Source organism: Pelobates fuscus, chromosome 2 (assembly GCF_036172605.1).
Source record: "Pelobates fuscus isolate aPelFus1 chromosome 2, aPelFus1.pri, whole genome shotgun sequence".
NCBI classification, from domain to species: domain Eukaryota; kingdom Metazoa; phylum Chordata; class Amphibia; order Anura; family Pelobatidae; genus Pelobates; species Pelobates fuscus.
The window spans coordinates 112,522,625-112,543,351 of NC_086318.1; the positions used below are offsets into that span (position 1 = coordinate 112,522,625).

At 38.5% G+C, this 20,727-nt stretch overlaps 2 protein-coding genes across 2 annotated transcripts in view; one reads left to right on the forward strand and one right to left on the reverse strand.

Moving 5' to 3' along the window:
• The window catches only part of VEPH1 (ventricular zone expressed PH domain containing 1), a 446,092-nt gene that overhangs the window by 376,775 nt on the left and 48,590 nt on the right, over positions 1-20,727 (reverse strand). The window lies entirely within an intron of this gene.
• Positions 1,571-19,452, forward strand: PTX3 (pentraxin 3). Its single transcript, XM_063442579.1, has 3 exons — positions 1,571-1,909; positions 3,315-3,842; positions 18,004-19,452. Exons 1-3 carry the CDS (start codon positions 1,777-1,779, stop codon positions 18,612-18,614), a joined length of 1,272 nt encoding a protein of 423 aa, XP_063298649.1. The 5' UTR covers positions 1,571-1,776; the 3' UTR covers positions 18,615-19,452.

A 20,727-nucleotide genomic window follows, 5' to 3' on the forward strand; every position in this document is an offset into this window, starting at 1 on the left:
GGATCTGTTCATTGTTACTCATTCATTACAGGGACTAGTTTTGTGTACTGTGTCACCAACTGCATAGCTCGGGATTCTAAAATGCGATCTGCCTGGTGAAATCACTACATGGATGTGGTAAGCAAAGCAATGAAGAGGGTGGCACAATTCCATTCATCAGAGAATATGAATGGAACTGGTGCACAAGTTGAGGACAGCTTAGAATATCAGATTACCAATGTTATTTTAAGCTATAGATATAACTAAATTTCCTTGGCTGTGGTTCCAGTTTACTGAGAGCTGTCTACTGCCTGAATGTGTGAGAATGTACACTTATGTTATACGTATAAAATAAATTATATAAAAAATGCCTGTTATAATGTTCAGTCCTTGTTAAATCGTATGATATCCAAAGCAATAAGACTGCAGCACTCGGTAGTTCAGGTGCAACGTGGGTTTATTTGGCCATCCCCAAAAAAAGGCAATGTTTCAACACACTGTGTGTCTTTATCAAGCTATCAAGACACAAATGTCGAAACGTTGCCTGTTTTTTTTTTTGGACAGCTGAATAAACACTCATTGCATCTCACTCATTGGGTCCCTTGGAGCAGGGACCTTGACTAACAGCACAGGTACCAACATTTTGAGTTTGAATAGTGCCCCTCCTATATATTCAGTCTATATGTCATATTTCATAATTATTTTTCTTCAAACCGGTTTAACAGGTTTAACATATTAAAATTTTTTCAACTTGCAGACACAGGATTTTCATATTCCTGACAACTATAAATATCTTCAGTGTTTACAGATAGCCCTTCAATTGTAAAGATATATATTCAGTTTATTTTCCGTTCTGTAAAATACTATAAATATAACTATCATATTTATACAAACAGGAAGACCCACAGCATGAAACAATACCATGTTAGAACATGTGAGCTATGCCTCGTCCTTATTTCAAGATTTTAATAATCTTGAAACATTAAATATAGTAAAATAGGATGTGCGGAGATGTAATTCTTTACAAGCTGTATGGTATGGAAGACAGATGCTGCCTTTGCAATTTGGAAAAATATGTCTGGCGTAATTCCCACTGTGAATATTACATGGTTGTGGCTCGTGTAGAGTTCTTTCTTATCAATCATATGGACGCCATGACAGACTATTGGCGATACAATGTGTCTACTCCCATGGGCCAGTCTAAATGTAAACTGTATGTTCTTGCAGCCTCACAGCAAACCCATACTTTAAAATAAATTACATGTCTTACTGAAACTGAGCCCTCTGTAATTATTTACCTATTACATGATGAAGTTGCCTTAACAACTACAGATGAAATCTACAAACATGGACTGACTAAGGAATCTTTCCATTGGAAGGAAGTTGTAAAACACACTTGAAATTCAGAAAATTCCTGATGTTTTGTGTTCACTATTCCCAAGTGATTTATTGTACCCCAATTCTTCCCCTGCTTGAAAGAACCCACCCACATACATGGACCATCAAGGATAGGTTGCGTAACTGCAATACCTCCACCCCCTACTACCCTTTAAAATAACTCCCATTACATGACATCATGTTCCCACACAATACTGCCACTGAGCAATCCTGCAGAGTCACACAGCTTCACCTGGCTTGTTACATAGGATTTATTAAGGGGGCTCTGCAAGCTCTCTCCCCAGTCTGGCCACAGCTGAAGCTCTGCTAAGTTTTAAAAGAGGAACACATTGAGAACAAAAGACAGCTACAGCCAGCAATTTTGCACAACTGCCTTTCCAATTGCCAGATCAGAAAAGGATGCATTACAGAGAAATGATGACTTTGACTACATGGGTTTGTTCAATTTGGTGCCTGTCCTCTGCTCTGACTATTGCTGCTATGATCTCAGTAGAGAACAACATAGACAATGGGATTCTGGTGACTGAAGAAGGCAAGTAAACTGCAACTTTGATTCACTGTCCTTATGGGTCAGGATAAGGCAAATAAATAACTTAATGTGGCAATGCTGGCATGCTTTTAATGAAAGGCTTACACAGTTTTTTACATTATGTTAGGATAACATAATGTAACTTATTATTATTTTTGTTTTACTGCATTGTTTATTTTTCTTTCCATGGCTGTTTTAGTGCATGTATTTGTGTATATTGATTGAGTTAATGTGTAATGTAAATTTCAACGAATGCGTACACACCACACACACACACTTATATACACTTAGGTATGTTATGCAAATACGAGTAAATATAAATATGTCCTAAAAGGATGTTATGGTCTTCATAAATTAAGTGTTTGTCCAGGAAAAGCACATTTAAAGTTGTGTGCCCATACATTGTATTACCCTTTGTGTGCTTAATGAATATTCCCAATCATTGTATAACCCTTTGTGTGCTTAATGAATATTCCCAATCATTTTATAACCCTGTGTGTGCTCAATGAATGTTCCCAATCATTTTATAACCCTGTGTGTGCTCAATGAATGTTCCCTATCATTTTATAACCCTTTGTGTGCTTAATGAATATTCCCAATCATTTTATAACCCTGTGTGTGCTCAATGAATGTTCCCAATCATTTTATAACCCTGTGTGTGCTCAATGAATGTTCCCAATCATTTTATAACCCTGTGTGTGCTCAATGAATGTTCCCAATCATTTTATAACCCTTTGTGTGCTCAATGAATGTTCCCAATCATTTTATAACCCTGTGTGTGCTCAATGAATGTTCCCAATCATTTTATAACCCTGTGTGTGCTCAATGAATGTTCCCAATCATTTTATAACCCTGTGTGTGCTCAATGAATGTTCCCAATCATTTTATAACCCTGTGTGTGCTCAATGAATGTTCCCAATCATTTTATAACCCTGTGTGTGCTCAATGAATGTTCCCTATCATTTTATAACCCTGTGTGTGCTCAATGAATGTTCCCTATCATTTTATAACCCTTTGTGTGCTCAATGAATGTTCCCAATCATTTTATAACCCTGTGTGTGCTCAATGAATGTTCCCAATCATTTTATAACCCTGTGTGTGCTCAATGAATGTTCCCTATCATTTTATAACCCTTTGTGTGCTCAATGAATGTTCCCTATCATTTTATAACCCTGTGTGTGCTCAATGAATGTTCCCTATCATTTTATAACCCTTTGTGTGCTCAATGAATGTTCCCAATCATTTTATAACCCTTTTTGTGCATAATGAATGTTCCTAATAATTTTTATAACCCTTAGTGTGCTGGATATGATCTCTATAAATCATTGCATATGCTTAGTACGCTTCCAAATGCATGACATGTATCTCTGTGTAGAAGGGATTATAACGTGGATTTGTTATGTTTTAGTGACTTTAACCGATTGCCAAGTGAAGGAGTTGACCCGATGGGACAAGCTATTCACCCTGCTGGAGAACTCCCAAATGAGAGAGAACATGCTGCTGCAGTCAGTGGATGAAGTTATTAAGGTGGAACTGCAGGCTCTGAGAGGGGAAGTCTTGCAGTTTGCAGGTGATCTCTCAGGGAAGTGTGCCAATGACATTGACACTGCCACCTTAAAGATCACACAGCAACTGGACAAGTCGCTGTCTTCTAAATGCTTCCAAGTTCTAGAACAAGGCAACAGTTTGGAAGCTTCCCATGGAAACGTTCTGGAGCAATCCCTCCAGCTGAGCCTCAACATCAGCGATAGACTGGACAGTCTGGAGAGAGGATTGCAGGAGAAAGCTGAGGAAGATGGTGCCTTGAAGAATCTAGCTACAGCAGGATGCCAGCAAACAGAGGCAGCTCTAGACTCCGCCATAAAGGAGCTGGAACAGCTGAAGTCTGCCATAAAGCAAACCCAGATATGGATCAACAAACGCTCCCTGCCTGCAGGTAAGATGTTAACCTACCTAGAGTTATTTACCACCAGCACTAAATGTAGCATGGAGATAGTGGTGTGGGTCTCAGCACCTAGCATGGACAAGCACTATGCTGACCTAGCTGACCACAAAACCTAGCTGACCACATGTTGGCTAGCAGTGATAGGTTATCTAGATCAGTCTGGCTGCTGTGAGCTATGTTCCCATACCACACTCAGCCAGCTGTCTGACCATCACCACTGTACAGCCTTTCTTCACCATATGAGGAATGTCCTGGGATTTCTATCACCAGTACTGTGTGCCATTTACTATGTATTAATGTATATGAATAGCTGCACTGTTCTTTTATATACCAGATAGGTAAGTAGCAAAGTGTACATGACAGTCCTCAACTAAAGGTTTCATTTTTAGGAGGGCCCTTAGTTCATCCCTGGCAGCTTTCCCATTTAAAACCTTGTGATCAGATATGGTTATGGTTATGCTGCCCCTTTAATAAATATAAAGCAATGTTTAATTCCCCTTGTGGCTGAGGACTTTGGGATTTGCAGTTCACATCAGCGGAGGGATCAATTGTTGTCAATGGTAAACTAACATTTTTTTTTCAAACATTTGTTGCTTTATACTAGATATAACTTAAAAAAGAAGAAAATTGTGTACGATTTATTTATAAAGTGTATTTTATAGTACAGCGATTTTGTTAAGTTCATATAAATGGAGATTAGAATGAGTAAGAATCATTTTTAAAATGCTGAGTAATCATTCCTCTTAAACTTTGACAGTGATACCCTTAGCATCCTGCCAAAAATATATATAAACCTCTTATAATGTCTATTCAGAAGTGTATGGGTGTAATTATGTGTGAATTCTATATTATATTTTATGTATGTATCAAGTGTGAATTTGTATTTGTAACAAAAGACAATTTTATTTTAACAATAAAATCATTGCCTTCTAATACATTACATTTTCACTCCCATCCATGAAATATGAGCTGTCTGAAGTTAAATTATGAAATTAAATATCAGTCTAGTCACTACAGTGATTTGTGAACTGCAAACCTTAGCACAAAACAGCTGAATTGAAAAAAATAAAAAAAGGCCAATTGAACTTGGCGGAGTCCAAGGGAACACATATGGAAAGAGGAAAATTCAGGAAAGACATTTTTAACAAAAAGAGTTGTAGACGCATGGAATATCCTTCCAGTAGACATGACAGAGGATTGAACAGTAGTACAGTGGGATAGTCACACAGTTGTTCTGGGCAGGAAACAACTCACAAATAAAGCATGTGTTTCAGGTAAGACATGGACAAAGAAGACGTGCCTTTTGGCTTTTATCTGCTGAAATTAAAATCTGTGTTTCAATTGAATTCACTACAATGTGTCGTTAAGTGAATACGCCCCTGGTATTTTACATTAGAGTCTTTGATGTGTACGAATGGCTCTAAATATGCGAGGGAAGCATATATGTTGTTTCTTTTGCTCTCAAATGTTCAAACTACTAATGTCACTGTTCATATTATATATATAACAGTGACATTAGTAGTATATATATATATATATAATATTTGTGCATATTTTGTTTCATTTTCAGCTGTATGTATTAATCATTAGTGCCTTGCTTAACACATATAAAAAGACCTTAAATAGTGTTAGTTACAGGTCATTTTATCTGACATTGAACCACACAGTTCCCCAATTGGCGCCACAACTCTGAGCATTGCATTTAAGACAGTCCATGAAAAAAAATGGCACAGGGAGCAATTATGTAAACTGCCATTCAGCAGGGATAACACAGAGGATATTGTCAGTCTGATTAAACATGCCTTAGATTGAGAGTTATATTAATCCCTAACATGTAAATCATCTCTGTGGATGTATTAACCCATTACCTGCACCAAGTGTCAAGACTGACGTTTGTTCCACTAAAGACATGAACAGCAGTTTCTGAGGCAAACTAGTTAAAAAAAATATATATAAAAATAAAAAAATATAATTAAGGTGGAGCAGTTGCCATGGAAACCATGGGCTTTTCCTACTACTTGAGTTACTTTATGAACTTTGCTGTAGAATTGCTCTTTTGTTCTCATCTGCTGTGTATTACTAATAAAGTGAATTGCATGAAATTAGAAAGGCATTTTTAACCCCTTAGTGACCATAACGTTTTTCAATTTTCTTACCGTTTACTCTAGTCACCAGAACAACTACAGCTTTATGTCACTGTTCTGGTGAGTATAATAACTCCCTTCAGGCATTTTCATGTAAATACTGCCTTTTCAGACAAAACGCAGAGCTTACATTGCCCCTAGGGACACCTCCAAGTGGCCACTCCTTAGATGGCCACTGGAGGGGCTTCCTGGCTCAGTTCTGCACAGAAAGCAGCACTGCCGTTCAGCGTCCCCACGCTCTGCATAGAGATGCAGAATTTTCTTTCTTCATAGAGATGCATTGATTCAATGCATCTCTATGAGGAGGTCCTTATTGGCCAAAACGGCATTTGGGCCCGCCCCATGACGATTTTAGCCAATCCAATGCTTTCCCTATAGAAAAGCATTGGATTGGCTAAAAATCTGCCATTTCGATGATGTCACAGAAGGGACGGAACTAAGGTGAGTTTTATACTTTTATAAAGAGGCTAAGGGAGGGCAAGCCACCTATATGGTGGATGAAACACTATAGGTGTTAACATGGTCTTAGCTTTTTTTTTTTGCAAGATATAGGGCTATAAGTACAAGTAGGACATTGCTGTTTCAAAATATATATTTTTTAAATGTATTAATAGTGACATTGTAACAGTTATCTGTCATAAATCTCTGAATCACATCTCACATGTACATATTTTTTTAAAGTAGACAACCCAGGGTATTTAATATGGGGCATGTCTAGTTTTTCTTAGTAGCCACTTAGTCACGAACACTGGCCAAAGTTAACATTTATATTTGTGTGTTAAAAATGAAAAAAACTATTATGAACGCTAACACTTTGGCCAGTGTTTGTGACTAAGTGTCTCATAAAAAAGACTGAACATACCCCATTTGTCTTCTTTTGCAAATGGAATGCCATCATGGGGGTAATGCAAATGCAAGCAACACTATGGACGCCTATGGACAGTTCAGACAGTCCCCCCAGATGGAGAGGAAGACCGATTGCCGGTGGGGGAACGGCGGTGATCGGGTAAGTTATTACTTATAACAAAGTATGAAAAAAAATATATATACCGGTGTGTCCACCTCCCCAGTGTCACTCTAATAAATAACATGTAGCCCAGTAATATTACCTTATTTATTATAGTGACACTGGGGAGGTGGACATACCGGTATATTTATATTTTCATACTTTGTTATCTTGACGTCTGGTGTAAAAGGGAAACACCTATATACCGGTTACACCGTTTTGTTTGGTATTTTTGTTACATACTATATTGCCATATATTTCAGTGAAGCGCCTACCCACTATTCCTTGTTTTATATATCCAGGTTATTACTTATATTTTATTTATTTTTTTAATATTTTTTATGGCTTCCGATGCTCTGCTGCACTGCCGGGTGCCACGTGGGGCAACCCGGAAATTATCGCTCCGGGGGAGTGATCACACAGCGGCCCGACAGTCAGGGGAGGTATTGCAGGATGCCTCGACATCAGTATGGGGCCGCACCGTCCATGCCGTGGCCACATTACTTAGCCGGCAGGACCCGTGGTAGTTGCGCCACTGGTCATATCTACCCTATTTGATAAATATTTCTGCTTAAATGCTAATATTTTACACCTTGCAAGATGGATATATACACACACACACACACACACACAAAATTGTAAAAACAAACAAAACAAGAATTGAATACATTTTACTGCTTTTAGTTATCCCTGAACAGAAAAATATACACAAAAGTCATGCTTTCAGGTAAGAATTCAAAGTGAATTTAAAATTTAACGCCAAATAGCTGAATTGATAACATTCCTGATTGAGAATTTCTCAAGGTCGAATATTTTTTACTTTAAAGGGTTACTATAGACCTTTCCAGTGTAATATGCCCTATTGGGCACTGTGGAGAAAGCCCACCCTCTCAATTTGTAGTAAAGCCTGCCAAAAAAGGTTTTACTTACCTGGAATTCAGTGCCTGGTGAAGTAAAACCTGACGTAGTAAAAATACAATGTGCAAAAGAGAGAGGCAGGAGGGAATGCAGAGTGGGAGAACTAGTAAGCCATTTCAGGCGTTCTGCCTACAGAGGGAAGATTTTGTACGTCTGTTGTCAGCATGCAGTGCGCATTACAATAGACGTATTTTATGCACAGAATTTAAATTAGACAGTCCGGAACAGAGTTCTGGGCTGCCAATATCATGTGTGCTGTGGATTTAGCTAACCCCAGCACACAATTAAAAATCTCTCAGTAAGTGCAGTGTTTCAAGTTGAAGCACTGCACATACTGACTCCTACTACCATGACCACTTCAAATCACTAAAGTGGTCATGGTGGTTGGAATAACCCTTTCAGTTTGAAATTCAAAGTGAATTCACCTTGAATTCTCACTTTAGCAATGAACCCTTTTTGTCGGTTTATATGCTGGGTACTCAGGTTTCAAATAAATGTTACACTGCATATATAACCAAAAACATACCATGCAGCTGCCAGCTGGTGATACAATAACCGGACACCCCACATTTATACTTGGTAGATTTCACCGTTGTGAAAAAAGATTCAGAAAAAAAAAAATTCAATCATGTTCTCATGTTTGAGTTCTTTAAATATTGTCATCATTAAGAAGCAAGGAAAATATTTGAACTCAGAACACGGTGTTGGAAAATCGTTTTACAGCACAGGAAGCAAGTGGTCTTCTTATTGCATGTGCTGCACTCTAGTGAAACTTTTTGAGAAATGTTATTAGAAACACATGTATTATCTGTTACGTAATCATGTACTTCTTAAAATCAATGTAACATATGGACTGTACACCTATAGCACCTAGTGGGAATAGAGAGATGGATGTCATATGTTTGCATGGCCAGGGTTTCCTACAGTAACCTGGGAAGGGGGTTGGGATTAATTAAAAACTCTAGATCAGGGATGCTCAAAAGGTAGATCCCCATGAACTACAACTCCCATGATGCTTTTCATGGCTTTGGAATGCATTAAGAAGGGCAAAGCATCATGGAAGCTGTAGTTTTAAAACATCTGGGGGACTACCTTTTGGGCTCCCCTGATCTAGACAGTGAAATGGGTGACAATGAGCCACTAATGTGAGCAATAGAAAACAGGGCCACCTGGGTAGGCCAGAACAAAACAGGCAGGGTTATTCACTAAATTGAGAATTCAAAGTGAATTTAAATTTTTAGGCAAAATTGGAAGCATAATTCACTTGGAGAGTTTTTACAATTCATATATTTCAGCCTTCAATTCCATTTGAATTCACTCTGTATTCTCATTTTAGTGACTAAACCTGTGGGAGTTATACATCTGGCAAGGATTAATCCACTGACAGACTGCTCTAATCAGTCTTGCCTAACGAATGGCAAATGTTAGAATGGAGAGGAGTAGTTAGGACAGTGTGTATAATGACAGGGAAAGCATGTAACAAGACATACTGGGTGGGAGTTCAAAGAGAAAGAGACAGCGAGTAGATAGTGGGTGAATAATAGAAAAAGAAATAGATACAGAGCTTTAAAGGACCACTCTAGTGCCAGGAAAACATACTCGTTTTCCTGGCACTAGAGTGCCCTGAGGGTGCCCCCACCCTCAGGGACCACCTCCCGCCCAGCTCTGGAAAGAGGAAAGGGGTAAAAGCTTACCTTTTTCCAGCGGTGGGCGGAGAGCTCTCCTCCTCCGATCCTCCTCTTCTCCTCCCTGTCGGCTGAATGTGCACGCGCGGCAAGAGCTGCGCGCGCATTCAGCCGGTCACATAGAAAAGCATTCATAATGCTTTCCTATGGACGCTTGCGTGCTCTCACTGTGATTTTCACAGTGAGAATCACGCAAGCGCCTCTAGCGGCTGTCAATGAGACAGCCACTAGAGGAAATAGGGGAAGGCTTAACCCATTCACAAACATAGCAGTTTCTCTGAAACTGCTATGTTTATGAAAAAATGGGTTAACCCTAGAAGGACCTGGCACCCAGACCACTTCATTAAGCTGAAGTGGTCTGGGTGCCTAGAGTGGTCCTTTAATATAAAGTAAATTATACATCAGTTATTAGTGACTGCTAATAGATAACATTCTATGTAATGACACGTTTCATTCTACTTTATACAAAAAACTAAAGGATAATATATTATAAATTTAATGGGATTTGGTTTTCTTCTCCATATTTATTTCCCCGGTATATTTTTTTGAAAGTATTACTTTTAACACATTCCATCCCACACTGCCTAGAAAGCTATGCAAAACAAAATTTAGAGAAAAAAGTAATTTAATTCCTTATCATTATTATTATTATTATTATTATTATTATTATTATTATTGCCATTTATATAGCGCCAACAGATTCCGTAGCGCTTTACAATATTTTGAGAGGGGGGGATGTAACAATAAATAAGACAATTACAAGAAAACTTACAGGAATAATAGGTTGAAGAGGACCCTGCTCAAATGAGCTTACAGTCTATAGGAGGTGGGGTATTAGAAACATTAGGATAGGAAATATCAAGTAGGAGTGAAGCAGAGCTGGAGGAGAGAGCAAAGCACTATCCCATAGGGACAGGTATGTAAGGGAGAGATTACTCTGGGAGGCCATACGCTTTCCTGAAGAGATGGGATTTAAGGCCCTTCTTAAATGATTGAAGACTAGGGGAGAGTCTGATGGCAGTAGGCAAGTTATTCCATAGGAGAGGAGCCGCCCGTGAGAAGTCCTGCAAGCGTGAGTTGGCCGTACGGGTGCGAGCAGCGGTCAGGAGGTGGTCGCGGGCAGAGCGGAGGGTACGAGGAGGGGCATACCTATGGATCAGTGAAGAGATATAAGAGGGGCTGGAATTGTTCAGTGCTTTAAATGTATGGGTTAGCACTTTGAATTGACTCATTATTATCTGACTCATGAATTATCATCACCAATGTTGGTCATCTAGACTTTACAGTTCAAACAGAGGGACTCTAAAAGCCTAAAATGCATTGTATTTCGAGTCTTATTGGCTCTTTGAGTTACAGGGCTGCAATGAGGAGGAGGTATGAGGGCTCTGGACATACTGTCGAACTTTTGCACAAGATGTAGGAGGAGACTGCACTGCTAAATGTATTTCACATGCCTGATTACATAATGTACATGCATATTAAAGAGACAGTTTAGGCATCATAACAATTTAACGTAAAGTTGTTATTGCGCCAGAGGGGCCCCGGAGCACTCTTACCGTAAAGTAAGCCTCCAGCACCAATTCTCAGGTCCCCAAGGTGGTATCCAGCTTCTGAAACTCAGTTTCAGGAAGTGTGAAGCAACGCCAGGCCAGGGCGCCGCTGATTGGCAGAGAGTGGTCAGCTGATGCTCTAAGCCAATCAGTGACTCCCTTCTCATAAATGCATGTAGAGTCACTGATTGGCTGAGACCATTAGCTGATCGCTCTGAGTAATTTAGTGGCGCCCCTTCTGAGCAGCGCTCTGCACTTCCAGAAACTGAGATTCAGAAGCAAGATGCTGCCTGGTGGACCTGAGGATTGAAAGCTCACTATGGGATTAAAGCATTCAAGAACTGCTTAACACCTTAAGGTAAGAGTTCTGAGCCATTGAGCCCATATAAGCCGCAGAAAATGTCCATGCCTGGTCATAATTTTACTTAGATACCATTCATTGGCAAGAAAAAGAAGTATCTAATATAGCAGGTCCTTTCCAAACATAGGGTGAAAATAGACATGCATCCAAGTTCATCCTTTCTTACATCTCTATTTGCTGCTGATCCAAAAGAAGGCAAAAAAAATGTGTTTAACCCCTTAAGGACACACCCTATAGTGTTAAAAACACTATCTAGCCCAGCCCCTATGATCTCCCTTGCACCCCTAAATATAGTAAAACCTTACCTTTATTATAGTCTGCTGCTGGCTCTGTCCCTGCTCTGCCTCATTGGCTGACATAATCAGAAGAGGTGATTTCAGCCAATCATAGTGCTTTTCCATTGGGAAGACTGTCAAGGAGGCAAATCAGGGACAGAGCCAGCACAACCCAAAAAACTGCCGTGATCAATTAGCATCTCCTCATAGAGATGCATTGAATCAATATATCTATATGAGTTCAATGTCTCCATTAGAGGGTGGAGACACTGAATGTAAGTGCTGCACACTGTTCAGCACTGCCCCAGAAAGCACCTCTAGTAGCCATCTGAGGATAGGCCAGTTGAGATATCCCTAGGTTGTAATGTAGTCTACACTGACTGACTATACTCATCAGAACAACTACATTAAGCTGTAGTTGTCCTGATGGCTAAAGTGTTCCTTTAAGGCGCTTTCCAATTTTGCAACAAACAAAGAAAAAAAAAAATATTTCTGACCCCAAATCTCTCCTTGGATCAACAAGCTGTTACCCCACATATTAAAAATGATATCTCTGAATATTGTTTTTGCAAGTAGTCACCCAGTTGCTGTTTAAACATCTGTACAGACTCTGATAAAACTACCTCTTCAGACTGAGAATTCCATCTCATTGTTCTTACTGTAAAAAAAATCCTTTCCTTTCCCTTAGACTAAATCTCCTTTCTTCCAGTCTAAACAGACCCTTTAGCAATGTGGCACAGAAATCTGAAAAGTGATAATGCTGAAATGATAGAATAGAATTGAGCATGCAAAATAATACAACATATTCATGAGGCAAAATCCTATAAAATGCAGTATAGTTGTATTGGTGCCTGGAGTGTCCTTTTAAGGACATTCACTCAGCTCTAATGCAAATCCCAGTTCCACTAAAAAAAATAAACTGTAAATTAAAACATGGAGTAATATGATTTAAAACAAATATAAAGACGATATAATAATTCTAAATGTTATCCAGACGTCTGTGTAATGTCAACAGTGAATAAGACCACTGGATATGCAACAATTTATTATCTGTCTTTCTTGATCAGGATCATCAAATAGGGAATAAGACGTCTAGCTGCTGGATAATTTAAATTCTGACAATGGAAAATCATTCTGTATTGGGAAACGTGTCTTAAACCATTCATTAAATAAGCAACGTTAAGACGTATTGATCATCCACTTAAATTTAAACTCTGCCAGAGCTGGCTCTGTTAAAATGGACCCTAGATGATTAACTGATTGTATGTCAACTATCCAATGAGCCTATAAATAAATTAATTATCTGTTCTATGTATATAAAAATCAATAGATAAAAATAAAAGAAAAAAAAGATTTGTATCTAGATACAGTGATATAATTATATAGATATAGTACTCGGAGTCTACCAGCATGTGTTTTAAATGCTTCACAGGCGCTTTTCAAACCAAGTCTTTCAAAGAAATGTCTGCAACTGGTTTTGATTTCGCACAAAGCTTGGAGGAAAGCCAATGAAGCTCTTAAGGGAGTTTCTAATCACACTGTTGTTGGTCTTTTACAGAACTGTTTTTAATTTTAGTAAGCCCTCGGTAATAATGTCAAAGGCCTGTTAATTAAATAGCCCATTTCAGATGGTGTTCCTGACATTTCAGAACAGCATCTGAACAAGGTGACCAAAAATTTAATTGGTGGAACAAAAATATTCAGAATAAATTTATCTAAACAATCAAATAAAACACGGCTTTGTCTTTATTTCAAACTGGGCAAAGGTGGAATGGTTCATTTGTTCGGGCTAAGGGCATGGATCATTTAAATCCACACTGGCTCCTTTACACAGGAAATGAGTCAGACTAAATCCCTGCTGGGAGGCCTCCTGTACAGTCCATTAATAGAATGGTACTTTATTAATTGAGACATTGGATTCTCCTTATGTACTTTGTTTATATTCACTAAACCTTTATTTCGCTTTTATCTTGGATAGGCAACCTCTGGAATTCTGGCTTACATGGGCTGCATTTCCCATCATACTCAATTAATTATGTTGGATTCTGTAGCCACTAGCTTCATAGTCATAGTCATCTATATATAACACCATTCAAAATGACAATAACACAATTCTCATTTATAAACATTCCCATGAGGTGGACCTCTTCCCTGAAGATCTAATGAAAGTTATGTGCCCCTGCTAGCATAGAACTCTGTTAATGTTTGTTGTCCAGTGTCATGTGCAGAAGAGACAGGAATCTTTCCTAAAGCAAGCACATTGCTGAACATGTCAACAACATCTTATTTGGCCAAAGTTCCAGTTTATACTAAAGTTGTATAGCCTTCTGCTCAGACACTGTCCACGTCAAGAGGTTCACAACCCCTGTACAGGCCACTTGCTTTCCCTAAATTATTCTAAGCATTGCATTGGATATTTTTGGATATCTTAAAAAATATGTTTTGCTGTAATTAAAAGTTATCCAGAACAGTTGAGCTTTAAAGAGTAAGTAAAATATCTATATGATGCATGATTCATTAGTCTGCTTTACAATATTCCCAGTGTGATTACCAGCAATTAGATACTTCCTGCACTGAGCAATTATTCCAAAAACCACAGAATATAAGCAAACAGTAGAAAAGAGCATGAGTTATCATTGGTTTATATAATATAGACCAACAGAATAGTACAAAGTCCTGTATGGTTGGAACCACAAGCAGTTTTTGATGTCTGTAAAAAATAAAAAAATATATATATATATAAATGAAAATGAACATTCGTCATCTTGGTTTAATTACAAAGTCTTAAAATGGACTTATAGAATGCAAGGACAGTTCAGGTCATGTGTGGGAAAAAAAGGGTTGCTCTTTGAGATATTTTATTTTTTATATTTTGAATTGTATATCAAGACGAACACGATTTTAATGTGAAAAATGTAAAGTGAATTTGTGATGACAGGTTCAACTTACACTATAAAAGCTCCTGAATCAGTAAATACACTGAACAAAATAATAAACGCAACACTTTTGTTTTTGCCCCCATTTTTCATGAGCTGAATTCAAAGATCTAAGATTTTTCCATGTACACAAAAGGTCTATTTCTCTCAAATATTGTTCACAAATCTGTCTAAATCTGTGTTAGTGAGCACTTCTCCTTTGCTGAAATAATCCATCCACCTCACAGGTGTGGCATATCAAGATGTTGATTAGACAGCATGATTATTGCAAAGGTGTGCCTTAGGCTGGCCACAATAAAAGGCCACTCTAAAATGGGCAGTTTTATCACACAGCACAATGCTACAGATGTTACAGGTTTTGAGGGAGCGTGCAATTGGCATGCTGACTGCAGGAATGTCCACCAGAGCTGTTGGCCGTGAATTGAATGTTCATTTCTCTACCATACGCCACCTCCAAAGGTGTTTCAGAGAATTTGGCAGTACATCCAACCGGCCTCACAACAGCAGACCACGTGTAACCACAACAGCCCAGGACCTCTTCATCCAGCATCTTCACCTCCAAGATTGTCTGAGACCAGTCACCTGGACAGCTACTGCAACAATCGTTTGCATAACCAAAGAATTTCTGCACAAACTGTCAGAAACCATCTCAGGGAAGCTCATCTGCATGCTCGTCATCCTGATCGGGATCTCGACCTGACTGCCTGATTGCAGTTCGTTGTGGTAACCAACTTAAGTGGGCAAATGCTCACATTCGATGGCGTCTGGCACTTTGGAGAGGTGTTCTCTTCAGGGATGAATCACGGTTTTCACTGTAGAGGGCAGATGGCAGACTAGGTGCATTGCGTTGTGTGGGTGAGCGGTTTGCTGATGCCATCATTGTGGATCAAGTGGCCCATGGTGGCGGTGTGGTTATGATATGGGCAGGCGTATGTTATGGACAATGAACACAGGTGCATTTTATTGATGGCATTTTGAATGCACAGAGATCGTGATGAGATCCTAAAGGCCCATTGTTGTGCCATTCATTACCTCATGTTGCAGCATGATAATGCATGGCCCCGTGTTGCAAGGATCTGTACACAATTCCTGGAAGCTGAAAACATCCCATCTCTTGCATGGCCAGCATACTCACCGGACATGTCACCCATTGAGCATGCTTGGGATGCTCTGGATCGGCATATACCACAGCATGTTCCAGGTCCTGCCAATATCCAACAACTTTGCACAGCCATTGAAGAGGAGTGGACCAACATTCCACAGGCCACAATCAACAACCTGATCAACTCTATGCAAAGGAGATGTGTTGCACTGCATGAGGCAAATGGTGGTCACACCAGATACTGACTGGTTTTCAGACCCCCCTGAACTCCCCCCAATACAGTAAAACTGCACATTTTAGAGTGGCCTTTTATTGTGGCCAGTATAAGGCACACATGTGCAATAATCATGCTGTCTAATCAGCATCTTGATATGCCACACCTGTGAGGTGGATGGATTATCTCGGCAATGGAGAAGTGCTCACTAACACCGATTTAGACAGATTTGTGAACAATATTTGAGAGAAATAGGCCTTTTGTGTACATAGAAAAAGTCTTAGATCTTTGAGTTCAGCTCATGAAAAATGGGGGCAAAAACAAAAGGGTTGCGTTAATAATTTTGTTCAGTGAATATGATTTATCATAACGATAAATGCTATATCTAGTTGCTTTTGGAGTTGTTATAGCGCATCTTACCCCTAGTTCTGTGTTCCAGTAAATCATGATTGGAAATCGACTACTGTAACACCCACCCTCTAGTCCTGACTTACACCTGTCCCTCTGTAAAGCAATTGGACCTGCTTGAGAACATTTTGCAAAACCAAGCAATTCTCCTCCATGATGCCAATGTGCTGGTTTTGCTTCCAACATATGGGCATCAAAACAGATTGACATCAGAATAAAGTGAGCATTTCTATTTTCTTTCTGTAAATACAGGTTGAGGGGCCATATCTCTTTTGAATCTATACATTTGCCACCATTTGTGCTAACCTGATATGCATATGATTTTCAATGCTCTTTTAGTAGAGCACAGATCCCTATGTCCACGAAGGCTACACTCATATTGTAGATGTATAAGCATATGTGTTATTTTTATGACCTTTCAAGGAAGGAAAGATTGTACTTATAAAAGTGGGGTAAAAGGAGAAATTTTGAAAAATGAATACAGGGTTTCTAGAATTGAAAATACCATCTAACAGGGCAATATTTATTAAGTGGTAAAAAGATGAATAGTTTTAATGAGTTAATTTTCTTTAAAATGGCATAAGAATATTAGCCTACATAATATTAGCCTACATTTTAGCTAGTCACACTAAGCTCTCAAATAAGTTTTAGCATACCTGTGCCTTCACGGAGGTATATTTCACATAGCATCCACATGGAGAGTCGAGTACCAAACATAAACATCTCTCCCTGCACATAAGATCAAATCCAGACAATTGCTTTGGTCTCACTTATTGCTTTATCATTGAGGAGATGCTGATAACCCTCTAGGCCAGGGATGTCAAGCTCTGGACTCCCAGATTTGTATGACCTACAACTCACAGAATTAATTGAACAGATGGCCAGAGAATCATGGAAGTTGTAGTTCAGAAACATTTGGAGGGCCTGAGTTCAAGATGCCTGCTCAAGCTTAGTGAGTCTGGATTACCTAATTTCATGTAGGCAAAACCTAGACATTCAAATATGTGTGTCCATTTCAGTCAGTTTTCAATTATTAATTGTAATCACAAATGTTCCCTCTCCTCCCCCCTGAAAAAAATAATCTATATTTATGACAGAGTCATATAAAAAGCAAAAATGTTATGAAACTCAGTACAAATTTTAAAGCACCCAACTTTGACAGTTGACTATGATTCTAATATTGAGTAAAACCCACAACCTATTGGGAGTTCTGAGTATATTCCATAAACCAATAGCCAGTACTCATCCGCAGCTTCACTTATACAAAGACATAAATGAAACTGCTGCTCAAGGAAATGTTTTTACTCATACGAAGAATGAAATATGGAGGTAGAGACTTACGGTGTGTACAAGTGTGTACCTACCCTGGAAGGATTTGCCATAAAATTACTAGGGGAAAGCTAAGACCCACCTGTGTGACTTGGTGAAACTAATAGCTGCAGTGCTTGGGGAGTTCTTTTAAAATTAATCTGAAGAATGTATATTTTGTTTTTAAACAAAACTTAATTATTAAATGTTTATTAATTTCACAACGCTTATTTTCTATTTTCTAGGTTGTGATTCAGCAATATTATTTCCCATGAGATCACCCAAAATTTATGCAAGTGTGCATCCAGTAGACATGACCTTGGAAGCATTCACGTTTTGCGTATGGATTAAAGTAACAGAGGCCTTGGACAAAACTGTTGTCTTCTCCTATGGCACCAAGCGTAACCCCTACGAAATCCAGCTATACTTAAACAATCAGTCGTCTGTACTCGTAATAGGTGGTGGGAATAACGTGGTATCTGCTGAGAATGTGTTTGAACCAGGACAGTGGTCACAGCTGTGTAGCACATGGAGCTCAGAAGATGGCCATGTAGCAGTTTGGGCCAACGGAGAAATTAAAGAACAGTTTTTTGACGTGTCAAAGGGTCGGGCTATCCCTGACCGAGGAATTTTCCAACTTGGTCAAGAAAAGAATGGATGCTGTGTAGGAGGGGGCTTTGACGAGTCATTAGCATTCTCTGGAAAAATCACAGGCTTCAATTTATGGGATAGAGTTCTCAGTGATGAAGAGATAGTGGCAACAGGAGATGAAAATGGTTGCAATATTCGGGGAAATATTGTTGGGTGGGGAACTACAGAAATCCAGGCACATGGGGGTTCTTTATATGTCCATTAGCTTTAGCACTTTTCATATGCGGGCACATTTATCACCAAATGTGTCAGAAAGCTAACGTAAGATAAAGCATTTGATACCAAACAACATTAATATCATGGTAAGACCTCAAACATATCAGCTCTTTTTATTTAAGCTATGTTTACTTGTGAAAAGAATACTCAGTGTAGAAAATTCATAGAACACATAACACTTACTGCACATTCCCCTCCTTATTTACTGTAACAGTGCATACAATACAAACAGTTCTCCCAAAGGCAAAGACTACGAAGAGAGTAGCTATATCTTAGCCTTAGAATTTCTTTAAAATGTGAATGCAAACATGCAGCTAAGAATCAAATACACTTCTTAAGTCAAAATATAACCACTTGTTTTAATTAACCATTATATGTAAGTATATACTGCTGTACTATATTGTAAATTGAATTTGTAAGAATTGCAATAGAACTACTGTATTTTTGTAAAATTGTACCATAGATAAATAACAATATCTCTATCACGCTGTTCCAGAGTTGTCAAGCAAAACTATAAATACTAAAATATAAATCACAATAACCTTTATTTTACCTTCCATATGAATTTTGTTTTGTTCATAGCACATAGGTTCAGATTTTTCAGTGTAACCTATTTGGGAGGCCCCTATCGTTTGGAAGAAAACAGCACCCTTCCGAATTCCATATTACCAATCAACTGGTGCCCTATCGGATTATCGTTAATATCTTATGATATCAGTTGACCTGTTCTATATGTATTCTGTTTACTTATTTTAAGCATTTTCTGTGTTTGCAAAGCTTGTTTTCTACTATAAAATAAATTAAAATGTTTTTTATTTTAAACACAATTGCAATTATTTTCACAAATTAATGAGTCGTCTAATATTAACCTTTTTTTCCCCTAACATAGCTGTTTTGTTTTGGGCTTTTTTTAAATTTGAATGGTGCTGTTTTATAAAAGAAAAACTGCAGAACCCCAAAATTTCTAGACCATACATTACATAAGCATATTCTTTACATTCAAATATAAAGGTTATTATATGATACTAATATAACGACTCTTTTATAGATGATAGATTTACAGTAAAATCTCTTTACAATCGCTAAACATGTAAAAGCATATGATCAATGAAGCAAATATATGGTTAAAATAGACATGGAAAATATAATACTTAAATGTCTTTTTTGTTTTGTTTTTCGCAAAAAGTATTAGATAGCTTAATCTGAGAAACATCTGATACACAAATAACTAAAAAAGCAAGTTCAATGTACTAGAGCCCAGATGCACTTATATAACTATAGTGGTAATTGTATAAACCCAATAGCAGTGGAGTAACACCACATGCATTGACATACCTACTACTTGGATACAGACGGGCTTCCATTGCCCTTACTGAGTGGTTAACTCAGTAACTACTATACACTTATTCAGAGGCCTAAGAGATACTAGAAGTTAAGAGAACTATGCCTTTAGAACCACAAATCTCCTCCCCAATCATATTCAAAAACATGTGTAAAAAGTACGCATCAGTGTGTAACTGAGATTTTTGTAAGAGGATACTGGCATTTTACTTTGATCTTGATTAACAGACATCCCAACATGCCAAAACTCATTTCAGGGAGGTGGCCGCACTCCCCATTCGCGTCCCACAAGCGGGAACCCTCACCCAGGTACACACAGCATATTACAACTATTTACACATTAACACACGGACACATGGACACACCTTGACACACACATATACACTCAGATACCCACACTGGCACATACATAAAGATACACACACACACACACACACACAGATACCCATACTGGCACATACACACACACTGATACTAACACTGGCACATACACACAAATACACACACACAGATACACACACACACACAGAGACACACAGATATCCCCACTGGCACATACACACACACACACACACACTCTGATACTCACACTGGCACATACACATACACACACACACACAAACTCAGATACCCACACTGGCACATATACACAAATACACACACTGGCACATACATACATACACTCAGATACACACAAACACACAGATACCCACACTGGTGTATACACACACACAGATATCCCCACTGGCACATACACACAC

Coding starts and splice junctions, on each gene's coding strand:
- PTX3 (XM_063442579.1), top strand. CDS start 1,777: ATGCATTACAGAGAAATGATGACTTTGACTACATGGGTTTGTTCAATT. Junction 1,910..3,314: donor GATTCTGGTGACTGAAGAAG/GCAAGTAAACTG, acceptor GTTATGTTTTAG/TGACTTTAACCGATTGCCAA. Junction 3,843..18,003: donor CAAACGCTCCCTGCCTGCAG/GTAAGATGTTAA, acceptor TCTATTTTCTAG/GTTGTGATTCAGCAATATTA.